At 44.7% G+C, this 13,652-nt stretch overlaps 1 protein-coding gene across 10 annotated transcripts in view; it reads left to right on the top strand.

Annotated features, from left to right (window-relative positions):
* Positions 1 to 13,652, top strand: part of TSPAN11 (tetraspanin 11) — a 219,058-nt gene that overhangs the window by 151,442 nt on the left and 53,964 nt on the right. For 2 of the 10 annotated variants that reach the window (XM_084623707.1, XM_084623706.1), the window contains exon 9: positions 12,468 to 12,730. The exons of 7 other annotated variants lie outside the window; for them this stretch is intronic. In XM_084623707.1, coding sequence (XP_084479833.1) covers positions 12,468 to 12,527 — 60 coding nt within the window. In that variant the 3' untranslated portion in view covers positions 12,528 to 12,730. Of the gene's footprint in view, positions 1 to 6,460; positions 6,570 to 12,467; positions 12,731 to 13,652 lie in introns of those variants that run through there. One more of the 10 variants, XM_084623704.1, reaches the window with a different exon arrangement.

Here is a 13,652-nt window from a genome sequence, read left to right as displayed (position 1 = left end):
GTCGGGCTCAACGGGTAGTGATCAATGGCTCCATGTCTAGTTGGCAGCCGGTATCAAGTGGAGTGCCCCAAGGGTCGGTCCTGGGGCCGGTTTTGTTCAATATCTTCATAAATGATCTGGAGGATGGTGTAGATTGCGCCCTCAGAAAGTTTGCAGATGACACTAAACTGGGAGGAGAGGTAGATACACTGGAGGGTAGGGATAGGATACAGAAGGACCTAGACAAATTGGAGGATTGGGCCAAAAGAAATCTGACGAGATTCAACAAGGACAAGTGCAGAGTCCTGCACTTAGGACGGAAGAATCCCATGCACCGCTACAGACTAGGGACCGAATGGCTCGGCAGCAGTTCTGCAGAAAAGGACCTAGGGGTTACAGTGGACGAGAAGCTGGATATGAGTCAACAGCGTGCCCTTGTTGAAGAAGGCCAATGGCATTTTGGGATATATAAGTAGGGGCACTGCCAGCAGATTGAGGGATGTGATCGTTCCCCTCTATTCGACACTGGTGAGGCTTCATCTGGAGTACTGTGTCCAGTTCTGGGCCTCACACTACAAGAAGGATGTGGAAAAATCAGAAAGAGTCCAGCAGAGGGCAACAAAAATTATTAGGGGACTGGAACACATGAGTTACGAGGAGAGGCTGAGGGAACTGAGATTGTTTAGTCTGCAGAAGAGAAGAATGAGGGGGGATTTGATAGCTGCTTTCAACTACCTGAGAGGGGGTTCCAAAGAGGATAGATCTAGACTGTTCTCAGTGGTAGCTGATGACAGAACAAGGAGTAATGGTCTCAAGTTGCAGTGGGGGAGGTTTCGGTTGGATATTAGGAAAAACTTTTTCACTAGGAGGGTGGTGAAACACTGGAATGTGTTACCTAGGGAGGTGGTGGAATCTCCTTCCTTAGAAGTTTTTAAGGTCAGGCTTGACAAAGCCCTGGCTGGGATGATTTAACTGGGGATCGGTCCTGCTTTGAGCAGGGGGTTGGACTAGATGACCTTCTGGGGTCCCTTCCAACCCTGATATTCTATGATTCTATGAACCTTTCACTCCGTCTTTGTTTCCTTTTCTTATTTATGCCTCTCCACTGTCTGCTGTCCTGTCCATTCTGCACAAGTATTTTTTGTCTGCCTGAGATACAGCATCATGCTAATAGGCAGCTAGAGCAAAGAAGCAGGAAGTGGAACTCCAGGATTCTGTTCCTGCCTCTGCCACGGTTGTGTTTGAGTGACTTTGGGCAAGTCACGTAACATCTCTGTGCCTCTGTTTAGCTCAGTAAAATGGGGATAATCGCTCCCACTGGGGTCTTAGGGTCCATTAGAGTCATTACTTCAGTGGACTTTGGCTCAGCCTTCGAAGCACAATTAATTACTTTGGGATACACTGTGCCTTTCATATGTGCAAGTGAAAAGTAGTAGTGGTAATATTCCCTTTTAGCTGAGTCTCGTACGCCCGTGTGTTCTTAAGCATGTTATCGCACATGTTGTGCCCGGTCCATACATGTCATTATTAACTACTATCATTAGTCTCTCAGGGCTCACATATTTACGATTTGGAGAGTATTTGCTCAATTTAAAATGTACATGATTTGTTTCCCTGATCTGAAAATCAAGCTTTGTGGTTCTGGCTGTGAAGCCATCTCCGGTAATAAAGATCCTTGCAATCAGAATTCAGCTGCTAATCATGCTGCTGAGGGAGAGTAGGCTCTGCAGGACTCAAGGTACTAAAAATGTCTGTCAGTATAGAAGCCAGTGTGAACCATAGACAAAGGAGGCGCAAGAAGGTACCATTTTACAGCCGAATCCTACAAATATCTACCTCTGGGCATAGACCAACACGATCAGAAGTGACTAGTGATTTTGCAAGCTTCAGTATTTGGGTGCTCAAACCTTAAAGGGGTTAGATTAGATGATGGGTGGGCAGCACCCAAAGTCAATAGTTACTCCTGAAAATCTTGACCGTAGGTACTTAGGAGGCTAATTCTCATTGAAACTCAATGGGACTTAGACTCAAGTCCCTAAGGGTATGACTGTGCTGCAATTAAAAACCCGCAGCTGGCCTGTGCCAGCTGACTCGGGCTCACAGGCAAAGTGTCTGGTTAACCCTGCAGGGTCCTAGAGCTTGGTCTCCAGCCCAAGCCCAAATGTCTACCCCACAATTAAACAGCCCCTTAGCCTGAGCCCCCCGAGCTGAAGTCAGCTGGCATTTGCCAGCCACAGGTGTTTAATTGCAATAGACACATACCCTAGGTCACTTTTAAAAATGGAACTTTGACTTAGGCGCTTTTGAGACCTTTAGCTTGTATACGTACCTTCTTTATGGTCTCTTTGGGCTCATCAGGTATTAGCTGGACTGAACATGTTTTTGCTGCACTTTTGGGTATTGTTTCCTGTCAATACAGCACTCTACTAATGCTCCTGTGTTCCGGTATGACCATCTGTGTGTTCGTTTTTTCCTCTTTATCGCTATGTAACTCATCCACTCATTTTCAGCTTTAAGGAGCGCTTCCCTTCCTGTTATGCACTGGAGGCAAAAAAATCAGTGCCATTCACCTGCTTAGAATCATAGAATATCAGGGTTAGAAGGGACCTCAGGAGGTCATCTAGTCCAACCCCCTGCTCAAAGCAGGACCAATCCCCAATTAAATCATCCCAGCCAGGGCTTTGTCAAGCCTGACCTTAAAAACTTCTAAGGAAGGAGATTCTACCACCTCCCTAGGTAACGCATTCCAGTGTTTCACCACCCTCCTAGTGAAAAAGTTTTTCCTAATATCCAACCGAAACCTCCCCCACTGCAACTTGAGACCATTACTCCTTGTCCTGTCCTCTTCTACCACTGAGAATAGTCTAGAACCATCCTCTCTGGAACCACCTCTCAAGTAGTTGAAAACAGCTATCAAATCCCCCCTCATTCTTCACTTCTGCAGACTAAACAATCCCAGTTCCCTCAGCCTCTCCTCATAAGTCATGTGTTCCAGACCCCAATCATTTTTGTTGCCCTTCGCTGGACTCTCTCCAATTTATCCACATCCTTCTTGTAGTGTGGGGCCCAAAACTGGACACAGTACTCCAGATGAGGCCTCACCAATGTCGAATAGAGGGGAACAATCACATCCCTTGATGTGCTCGCTATGCCCCTACTTATACATCCCAAAATGCCATTGGCCTTCTTGGCAACAAGGGCACACTTACTTCCTTATACTAAGGCAAAGCTTACTTCCTTATACTAAGGCAAACTTCATTTTCTTCTACTTTCCTAGGTGATAACTAGAACTGTGCCAAAGTAGAGGTGGGGGTGGGGTGCTTTAGTTTAAAAATTTCACCATTTTCATTTCAGGAAGTTTCGTGTCACTGAAAATTCATTTCTCTGCAAAATATTGAGCGTCTGGTTTGCACACTCAGAAATTTCAGCAGCCATGGAATATTAGCTGTCTGATTTTTTTCTTTTGTACATTGTAAGTGAGGAAAGAGGGCAGGAAAGACAGGGTGAAATATATGACGCGACTACTGCTGACTCTCCCATCTCCCTGCCCCCAAGTTTCTTCGGTCAAAGCTGACCCAGCGATGCTCATCCATAAGTAGCCAGTGGTTTGACCCCTGGGCCACATGCCTGTTGAGATTTAGAGCTAGATTATCATGTCATGACCTGCAGCATATTGTTCTGCTGCCCCACAAGCAACCTGGGGAAAAGTGTGACTGAAAGAGTCACAATCTCTCTCCCAGACTCCCCTCTGTTTCCAGGAAGAAAGAAATTGCATCAGGCCTATACTTGGTATGTTGGCAGGCTACACAGGCAAGCACATTAGCATTAGAGCCAAAGCTCTGTATTCTCCCCAGCCCCTCTTACCCACCTGTGCAGGGGAGAGGTAGCCATTCTGTGAAGTTTGATTCCCCGCTCTTGCTTCAATTAGTGCTATGGGTAGTCCACACAAATGCACCCCGCCTTACTTGCTTGCATAGCCATGTTGAGCCTTAGCAAGTTGTGTTGTGTGTCCATTGAGAACAGCAATAAATCAAGTGCCATCATTTTTTTTTTTTTACCAACTTTTCATTAAGCAAGAGGGCCATGAAGTGTTTACAGTGGAGTTTATGCCAAGCAGGGACTAGATCAGAAGAGGTGAGCTTACCTCAGGAGCAGGCGGAGTAAAAGAGCAGTCAGCGTTTAGATGCAGAAGTATATTCACAATTGCACATACAGAAGAGCATCTGCAGCAGCAACAGCAGCAAATCTGGCCTGTTCCTTACCAGGATGCAATAATGTTCTCATGTCTTAGGCCCGACTCATGCACAGTGAGGGGTGTGACTAAAACAAAATAATAAATTCAGGTGGTGGCAAAGTTATAGACCTTCTGATCCGATTTGCAACCAAGCTCACTTTTCAGTGTTGAAAATGTGCAGGCAAAGTATTACTGAATGTGTCCCGTGTGCTCAGTTATACGCTGCACTGAACATATGCTCTACTTACATACTGGGGTGAGATGCATAGCTTAAGTTCTCCATATACACACTGGTTGTTAGGGTTGGCCACCATTTCCCACTGCTTCATTGTGAACGGTAAAAACAGTCTTTTTCTCCATTAAATAAGTCTCACTCTACTTCTAGCAAGTTCTTTTTTTGAAAAAAAAACAAAAACCCTGTAAATTGCTAATGTTTCTCATTTCTGGTTTCAAATATTTTGCACACCTCTAATTATACAGGAAAGTCATAATCTAGCGCTTATTCTAATTCAGTTCAGCCACCTCACTCTTGCCCTCCAGTGGCTTATCATCCAGAAATGGCAATGGTCAGCAAACCTGGGAGTTTTCAGGAGCTCTTCTGATTTGTCACGCATCACGGATAAGGTCTTTCACAGCTTGATATCTGCTACGGTGCACTCTGCCCACCCATGGCTTTTCTAATCCAATCAACAAACAAGTGCTCAAACTGATAGGAATGAACAACAGACAAGGAAGCACACAAAGCACAGTCAAGCTCCACAGGACATTTATCCCTTAGTTTCACCCCCACCAAAGTCTAAATAAAGACTTAATGCCTTGTATAATACAGCGTCACTCTGCTTCTGCCTTTCTGTTGTTGACCTCTCAAAGTTCAAGCTCACATCCAAAATCAGTGGTGTAAATTGTAAGAGGAACTGCCTCCTCCTATCACCGATATGCATGTTTCTTTTATTCTGTATGTCTAACAATCATTTAGGAGGATGGTGCATTCCATGCTGTTTTAATTCTCATGAAGTTTTAATATTCATTTTATAAGGTTACACTTTGTCCCCACAAAACACTTGTTTTGCAGCAGATGATGTTTTCTCAAGCTTTGCTTTCCAGCTGCCTAAATTCACGCTAGTCTATTAATCTTGAAGAGTTGTTTTGTGTGGTAGAAACAAGCTGTATGCCCATTTGATGCCAAAGCTGAATGTGAATGCACTTGCATGGAGTTTTTTATGAATCAACCATAGCTCTCTTTTCCAAGGCCAGTTGCTGCTTTAATGGCGCATTCACTATGGTCCCTCAGTATAGTCCATAATGGGAGTCCTTCCATCAACTATGATGGGCTTCAAATGAGGCCTATGTACCTACCTCACCTATAGCAGGCATTGCAGCCATGAGTGGCACTAAATAGGCCAGATGAGGGGTGGAGAAATGGGGTCTATCCAGACAACTTGCAAGAAAGATAGTACTTGATTTCATGAATCTCAACATTATCTAGCTTCCGCTCAAGTAGGCAGTTATTTTCCTGATGTTAAATAAAAGGTAATCAATGTTTAATTTTTATTTTTCAAATGGCAGAAAGAAGCCAAAGGTTGTATCTTGGATAGTCAGGTGAGAGAAAACTCCCAGGTAGTTTAGGTTCCCACTGTTCTCTCTGAGGAGTAGTTTATCTACAGAGAAAGCAATAGGATTTAAGAAAGTAATATTGTACAGTTTCAAAAACCCAGTTACAGTAGAGTCTTGTTCATTTGTGCTAACGACTGCACTGTTGTGAATAACTGACTTGTGCAAATTACTCACATTGAGTAGCAGCTTGCTGCTCAAGCAGTCCCATTGAAGTCAATTCAATGATTCGTGTGCTTAAAGTTAAGTACGCATTCAAGTGCTTTGCTGGATGGGAACCTTTGTGTGATTCTGCTGAACTGTAAATGAATTTGTATTCATTTTGAAGACTGAATGATTTAAACTATCGAAACAGCTGCTTGCTATTTTAATTTCCTTATTTTATCATCAAAGGGTGAAAACTTTTGACGATCTCTCTGTTTCCAAACACGCAGCTATGTGTAGGAAAAGCCCAAATTGCTACTTTCCTGTGGTCAGCTCCAATCCTTGTGGTGAGGAAATTAGAGATTGTGTCATGTGCTAATTTGGAATGCATAGGGGGCAGCTAGTTCAATCCTTTGACATTATTGTACTGAGCTAATCTGCCCAATCCAATCTAACTTGTTTTCCTGACTGTTTTTGTTTATGGTGTACTAGCTGCTTGGTGCAGGCCTGACCACCTGTTTTATCTATATTCTCTATATGGAAGAGGAAGAAGATGCGTATTCTGTAATGTGACTGGTTAGCCTTCTTTACCCCTACTATGGTATGGTGCGTGTGCTATTCTTTTAAATGCATGCCTGGGAATGCTCTTGTGGCTTGTGACCATCTTGCATGATTCTTTTTGGTTTTCTTGGATGCTTGGTAAAAGGCATTGGCTCTTTCTGCACTGCACAACCTATAACTGAAAGGCGAGCTTGCAATGGCTTTGCATGTGATTTGCCTGCCTTTGTGGAGTTGTGTAAGAGCAAATAAGCACTAAGGATTATTAAATGTTTGTAAAACATAACATAGGGCCTAATGTTGCAAACCTACCCTTCCAAGACCAACCCTTACAGGAGCAATTCCACTGAAGTCAATGGGTCTACAGTGGCTCCCTTTTACTTTTGAATGGCTTTTGTAGCTAACTAACAGTACAGCAATGTTAGTAGAATTCTCCAAGTATTCCTTTTGCTATCGGGATTCCGGCCATAACGTTACCTAATTGCAAACGCCAAGAGCTTAGCAGGATTCCAAAAAAAGGATTGGATGTTTATACAGATAATGAGAAGAACCACAGTCACATTAGACAGGATAAAATAAATTACAAGGGATATAAACCTTCACGCTTAGAAATTTTCCCTATGGGCTGGTTATTCCTTAATTGTCCATTTCACAGTTTCTTGTATCTTCCTTGGAATTACTGTCAGCAACAGAATATTGGGCTTATTTTGTATGTCAGTTCATATGGGAGAAATCCTGATCCCATTGAAGTCAGCATCAAAGCACACATTAACTTCAGTGGGGTCTGGATACAACTTTATGTTCCTATAAACGTTTAAGGCCACTGTACTCTTTTAAGTAAGGATTCCTCATTGCAGGATCAAGCCCTAAACAAAGATAAAATCTCTTCAATTACCAGCAGAACTAATTTGATGATGTTTTTGATGTCATTAGAACTGGAATAGATTTTCTGGAATTGTCTAACTTTTACTATGAGTTTAATTTTTCTTTTACATGCAATTGCCATAAGGCTTGATTCTTATTAACACTAAGGCCCCTTCACACCCCTCTGGCCTGGGTAAAGGCGCCTTAAAGTGGGAGTAAATAATAATAATAAGGCCTGTAATCATCCTTAGTGACATGGTCCAGTTGGAAATGTCAGTAGTAATATAAATATAATGTCTTGATATTTTTCAGATAATTTTAAGTGTTGTATCCTACTGATTGATCTTGATCAGTTGGGCAGGGATACTAGAAATGTGGTTAGGAATCATACATAAAACTCAGAGGAGGAAAGGAAAAAAGTGAGGTATTTAAAGAAGAATTTGTACTGAAACTCTTGTGTGGGGATGGGAGTCTTCTGAATTGGGAACCTTAAATCCACCTGCAAAGGGTAAGACTACATATTAAAGATGAATTTTATATGACTGGAGAAGGAGTTCAGCCAGTGGAAGCCCAGAGGAATCAAAGTTATCCTGTTCCAAATGACACAAACTTTTATCGGCACAATGCATTCTCCATAGGACAGAGCAAAACGCTCACATAGGATATTGAAGTTAATGGAAAGACTCCCAGTGACCCCCTTCAAAAGCAGGTGGAATCCAGGCTTAATAGGCAGCAGGTTTAAAACAAACAAAAGGAAATATTTCTTCACATAACGCACAGTCAACCTGTGGAACTCCTTGCCAGAGGATGTTGTGAAGGCCAAGACGATAACAGGGTTCAAAAAAGAACTGAAGTTCCTGGAGGATAGGTCCATCAATGGCTATGAGCCAGGATGGGCAGGGATGGTGTCCCTAGCCTCTGTTTTCCAGAAGCTGGGAATGGGCAACAGGAGATGGATCACCTGATGATTACCTGTTCTGTTCATTCCCTCTGGGGCACCTGGCATTGGCCACTGTCAGAAGACAGGATACTGGGCTAGATGAACCATTGGTCTGATCCAGTATGGCTGTTCTTATGTTCAGTTCTAACATGTTCATGAACATTAGCCAAGGTTCACAAGTGGTTAACAAACCTGAACTGATGTTGTGGTTTGCACAGTCCCACTCCCACTGCACAACCACTGCTGTTATTGCCACCGCCACCACTTCAGAACTTCCTACCAGCCTGCCTTCTCTCCCTCTAGCTTGACTTCCCCTTCATCATCCTTGCTCTAACAGTTAGACGGTACTTCCTCCCCAAAAATGCGTCTGATGGCTGTAGCATCTTATGGAGCGTATTGGGCACCATTACCTAGTATAAGAAAACGTGACATAATAATTGCTCAACCACCTCTGGCATTAACTTTCCTCTTTGCTGGCAAGTATAAAAAGTGCCACATGTCAAATGTGCTTTTGACTATTGTTGATGGCACATGAGGTAGCTGGACTTCGAATTTCAAGCAGACGAGCTTTTGAGAACAATTTCGGGTTTTGCCTTTTTGAGCTGCAAAAATTGCTGATCTCGAAAGCAGTACACCCTCACCCGGTTCCTGTTTGCTCAGCAGCCCACAGAGCAGCATGGAGGAGCTCATTAAAGTGTAATAACCCATTAAAGTCAGGCAGCATGAGAGTCAGACCCTGGCTAGTCCCCAAAGCATCATGGAATCTGACCTGCACACAGATAATTACAGAACTTAAAATGAGCCAATAAAGGTGTTGTTTTAAAATGAGTCAGGCAGCAGACAAGGTGGTCGGATCCCTAGCAGGTATCACAGATGCCTTTGGCACAGGGCATGTGTAATACATGATGGTAACACGCATCACAGAATCATAGGCCTAGAAGTGACCTTGAGAGGAAGCAAAACTAAAAAAGGGTCATTCCCCACCCAAAGATGCCAATATGATTTCTGTGCATGAGGGGACGGATCCTAAGCCCACTGAAGTAAATTGGAGTCTTTCCATTGACTTCAACGGTCTTTGGATCAGATTGTGGCCATCTGACTGTTAACTTGTGTTCCCCATCTCTTTGCTGTATCCACCTGTCGTTTCTCATCATAGACGTAGATTGTGAGCTCTTATATGTGTGTGTACTGGGCCTAGCCCAATGGGCCGCTGCTCCTTCACTGGAGCACGTAGATGCCACTGCCATACAAATAATAACGAAGCCAGGGCACCAGCAGTAATCAGTTGTGTGCTTTTTTTCAACTCAGTGGTGCGTGGAGCCATCTCTGATTGCCAGGCCTGGACCTCAGTCTGAACTCTCTCCTGCAACAAAAAGGTCTTTTTGTTATTTCTGTTTAGAGCCGAGCCTCTGCGTGCAGTCCAGCAGCGCTTTCAGGGTTTGTGGGCCGGATTTTCATATACACAAAGGCTGCTCTACAGTGCAGAGAGACCTTAAAGGGGGAGTAAATGACATTTACACTCACTCTAAGGCCCCTTTCCACTCCTAGAGCTGTATAAAGTGGCTTTGGTATAAATGAGAATCAGGCCCTATGTGTTTACTGTGCACTGTCAAACTAGTAATAAGCTGTCTTGTCTGTGAGTTGGTTGTAGAGGTTTTGCAGCTCCCTCCCTTGCTCAGTTGACAGTTCCCTCCTCCCCCCCCCCGCCCCTTGTCATGGACCTGGAAAACAAGCACCTGCTTCAGCTTCATGGCGATGTTCTGTTTAAATGACCTGCCAAGAAAGTCTGACTGCAATTACGTCAAGATGTGACCCAGTGCATCAAAGCCTTATTAGTAACAGCAGCTGAGGCAGAAAATGGACATGACAGCAGATCCACATGCACTGCATGCACATTCAAAGGGTGAATGCCCTGCTTTAGCAAATGAGCAAACTCGCTGAGATTCTCTAGCATTCAAGATGAAATTTTCCCCAGAGCAGAGGCAGCCACTTCAGGGCCCCCACATCACTGAAGTGCTGCATGATAGGGTAGAGATCTGGGCCACACGCAGTGGGAGTAATGGAGTCCTGTTGCGAAGGGGGGGACTGGGAGGGTGAGCCATGCCAGAGGAGCAGACTTCATGCTCAGCACAGTGCTCATCGCTGCATGGGCTGCCAGAGAGTCCCATCCAGTTTAGGTCCTCTGGTCCTTTGCCCCACAGAGGACTGCATAAGGCCCAACGGTGGCTACCATGACCATCAGACCGAAGTCACTTTTGTGGAGCATCTCCTCAACTGCCCCATAGTCTGGGGAAGAATACTCCTCACCCGTCTCCCCCACATCTGTCCTAGGCCTGGCCTAGCTACAGAGAAAAGGTGCGGGGACCCAGATTTGTGCTTTAGCACCAAATCCCATTCTCAAAGTCAATGAAAATTTGTCATCAATGTCAGCAGGATCAGGATTTGGCCACTTGGGTTTAAGTGGTGGGTGTGGCCTGGCCTGGGTCCTCTGCATTGGGCTGATTTACAGCTCAGAAATGCACTAAAGCGTAAAATATCATTTGCACCTTTGCCTGTTTGCTAAGCCCCAAGACCAAGATTCTGTGTCTACTTTCCTCTGAATGACGTTCCAGCTGCCTAACCTCGCTATGGTTAGGCTTCTCTATATGTTCTGTCTAAGCACAGGCAAGATCTGGATTTGAAACGGGATTTTTTTTTGCCTAATCTCTGCAGTTCTTTATTAATCTACATCTCTGGAGATATCCAGAGTTCTGATAATATGGTCAGTGCTCAAGGAACAATCAGATTGGTCTCATAAATTTAAATGAGACTGGTTTGGGGGGTGGTTAAATCATTTTCAACTTGGAAATACTCCTCATCTAATTTTGCCTGGCAGCATGAAAAGTCTCGTTCATCCAAGAAATAAGCAATAGGGTCAAGGGGGGTGAAAAGGAGAAAGCCAGAGAACCGCATACAAGTCGTGAAAATATATTTTCATTACCAAGTGTCAGCACAGGAACTATAAATAGAATGGTGATGTTAACATTCTGGAGCATGGAAAAATAGCTGCCAGAAATTAACCTACTGTAACAAACAAGACAAAGGTAAGAAAAAAAACAGCGGAGGAGATGAATGCCAAGGACTCCAGTCAGGACACAGGTGCTGTCTTTGAGAAATCTGTTGACCTGGCTCTCCTTGACAGGGCCTGATCCCATAAGCCTCCGCCACGCTCCCAACACCAACGGAAATCATACGTTGAGGAACGAGGATTAGGTGGTTGGTGCTTCTCTTGTCCCACTTTGAAAGGAAATAGCTGACATGCAGATGTGTTGGGGGCAGGACAGCACCTGTGTTTTGGGCAAAGTAGGACAGGCAGGATACCATCCAGCCTCATCTTACCTGTGACTAGACTCCTGACCTCCGTACACCAACAATATCCCCCAGCTGCCAAGCAACGGCAAAGGCTGATCCAATGCAGAGTGCAGAGAGCAAAGTATAGGGGGAAGAGCTGGTTTCCAGCACAGTGTGTGTCAGTCCTGAGTGCAGATGAATGGGAAGAAGCTGAGCAGGGAACAGGGGTCTAAGAGTGCTGGGACAGCAGGTGGTCAATGAATCTGGTCTGAGATGCTGAGCTGTTAGCCCTAATGCTGCCCACACTAAAATCAATGTGGACATTCACACTGACTTCACAGTGGCAGCAGGATGAGATGCATTGACTTAAGTGGGAGTGGTAGCTTTCAGAGCCTCCCAGGACGTGCTTGGCACCTCGCAGGGGTGCAGGTCAACAAGCAGTACCTTACCAGAGCCATCAATTGTCTGGCAGCAGGAAGAAGGGCCCCTGGATGTGCAGTGAGCTTCGGCCTAAAGTCCACCCCTGTGGCGGACATAGAAATCAGGCATCATAAGAGCTCGTTTTGTTCTGTATAAGGAATCGTTGTTGCTGACATTTTAGAGTTCTGTTTGTCAATAAGGTATTAATGGAAAAACAAAATCCATATCTGACTGAATGGAAATTTGATTACTATGCAAATAAAAAGGCCTTTTAAAAATTTTCTTTTGGTTCAATGAAATTGGATTAGATCTTCTAAAATGCATTAGTATTTCCCATCCACTACTGACGTGGTGCAATAATTTATTTTTGTTTTGTTTTAAACACAGAGCTGTGGGATGATTTTTACCTGCTGTCTACACAGAAGAATTAAAATGAACTCCTACTGAAGACTAAAAGTCTCCGCTCTCTTTGCCTTAATGCACAATCTAGAGAAGCAACATTTCAACATGTATCAGTATTACCTGTGCATGCTTAAGGGGCCATATTTATAGCCGCCTTCTCTGTTCATGTTGATATGCCTTAAATTGAGATGAATTTTAGCAAGGTCACTGCCTGGAACACTTTGCAATCTACCTTGAAATAATTCTTAACTGAGAAGAGAAAAAAATATTTTCTATTGTTTTTTGGACACGATTTTTTATTTTAAAGCGTTACTACTTTTACAAACTATACTGCATAAAGACATTCTTTTGTAGCTCCACAATCTGCATCATGCAGTAACAGGTTATCCTCTACATAGTTATCCCAGATATTCTTAGTTTAACAGAAATATCTTCATGACTGTAGGATAATGTAACTTGAGCAACTAGCTTTATTTTTGGAAATGGAGGGATTTTTTGATATTTCATAACAATGTCAACTTTTTGCTTTTTAGTTGTTTTTTTTTTTTCCAGTCTGTGTCTGTCTCCCCCTCCCTCCAGGTCCAACTGAAGCTGCATTGCAGTCACAGCACCTTTTGTGTCAGACAGGGGTTAATAGACTGGCCCTGCTGCCGGAGCTGCACCAGGAATAGCCCAGCAGAGGGTACTAGATGAGTAGACTGGCTGCATTTCAGCTAGATTTGATTTAGAATAATGGTTCTCAGACTGTGGGTCGGGACCCCAAAGTGGGGGCGCCAGGGCTGGCTTAGACTTTCTGGGGCTTGGGGCCAAAGCCCGAGCCCCAGCTCCCAGGGCTGAAGCTTGAGGGCTTCAGCCCTGGGTGGAGGGGCTCAGGTTAGAGCAGAGGTCTCAAACACGCGGGCCACATTTCCTGCAGCCTGTGCTCCCCCTCCCCCCCCCCCCCGGCCCACCTCCAGGCCAGGGGTGAGCAAACTTCAGCCTGCGGGCCGAATCCGACCGGCGGGCTTGCCCCCCGCTGCTCCTTGAAGTGGCCGGCACAACGTCCCTGCGGCCCAGGGGGGAGGGGCAGAGGGCTCCATGCGTTGCCCTGGCTTCCAGGCACCGCCCCACGCAGCTCCCATTGGCCAAGAACAGGGAACCGCAGCCAATGGGAGCTTCGGGGGAGGTACC

This window comes from Lepidochelys olivacea, assembly GCF_965140295.1.
Source record: "Lepidochelys olivacea isolate rLepOli2 genome assembly, chromosome: 1".
Classification (NCBI taxonomy): Eukaryota; Metazoa; Chordata; order Testudines; family Cheloniidae; genus Lepidochelys; species Lepidochelys olivacea.
Note: the sequence above shows the minus strand (reverse complement) of the source record. Positions and strands in the feature narration are given on the sequence as shown.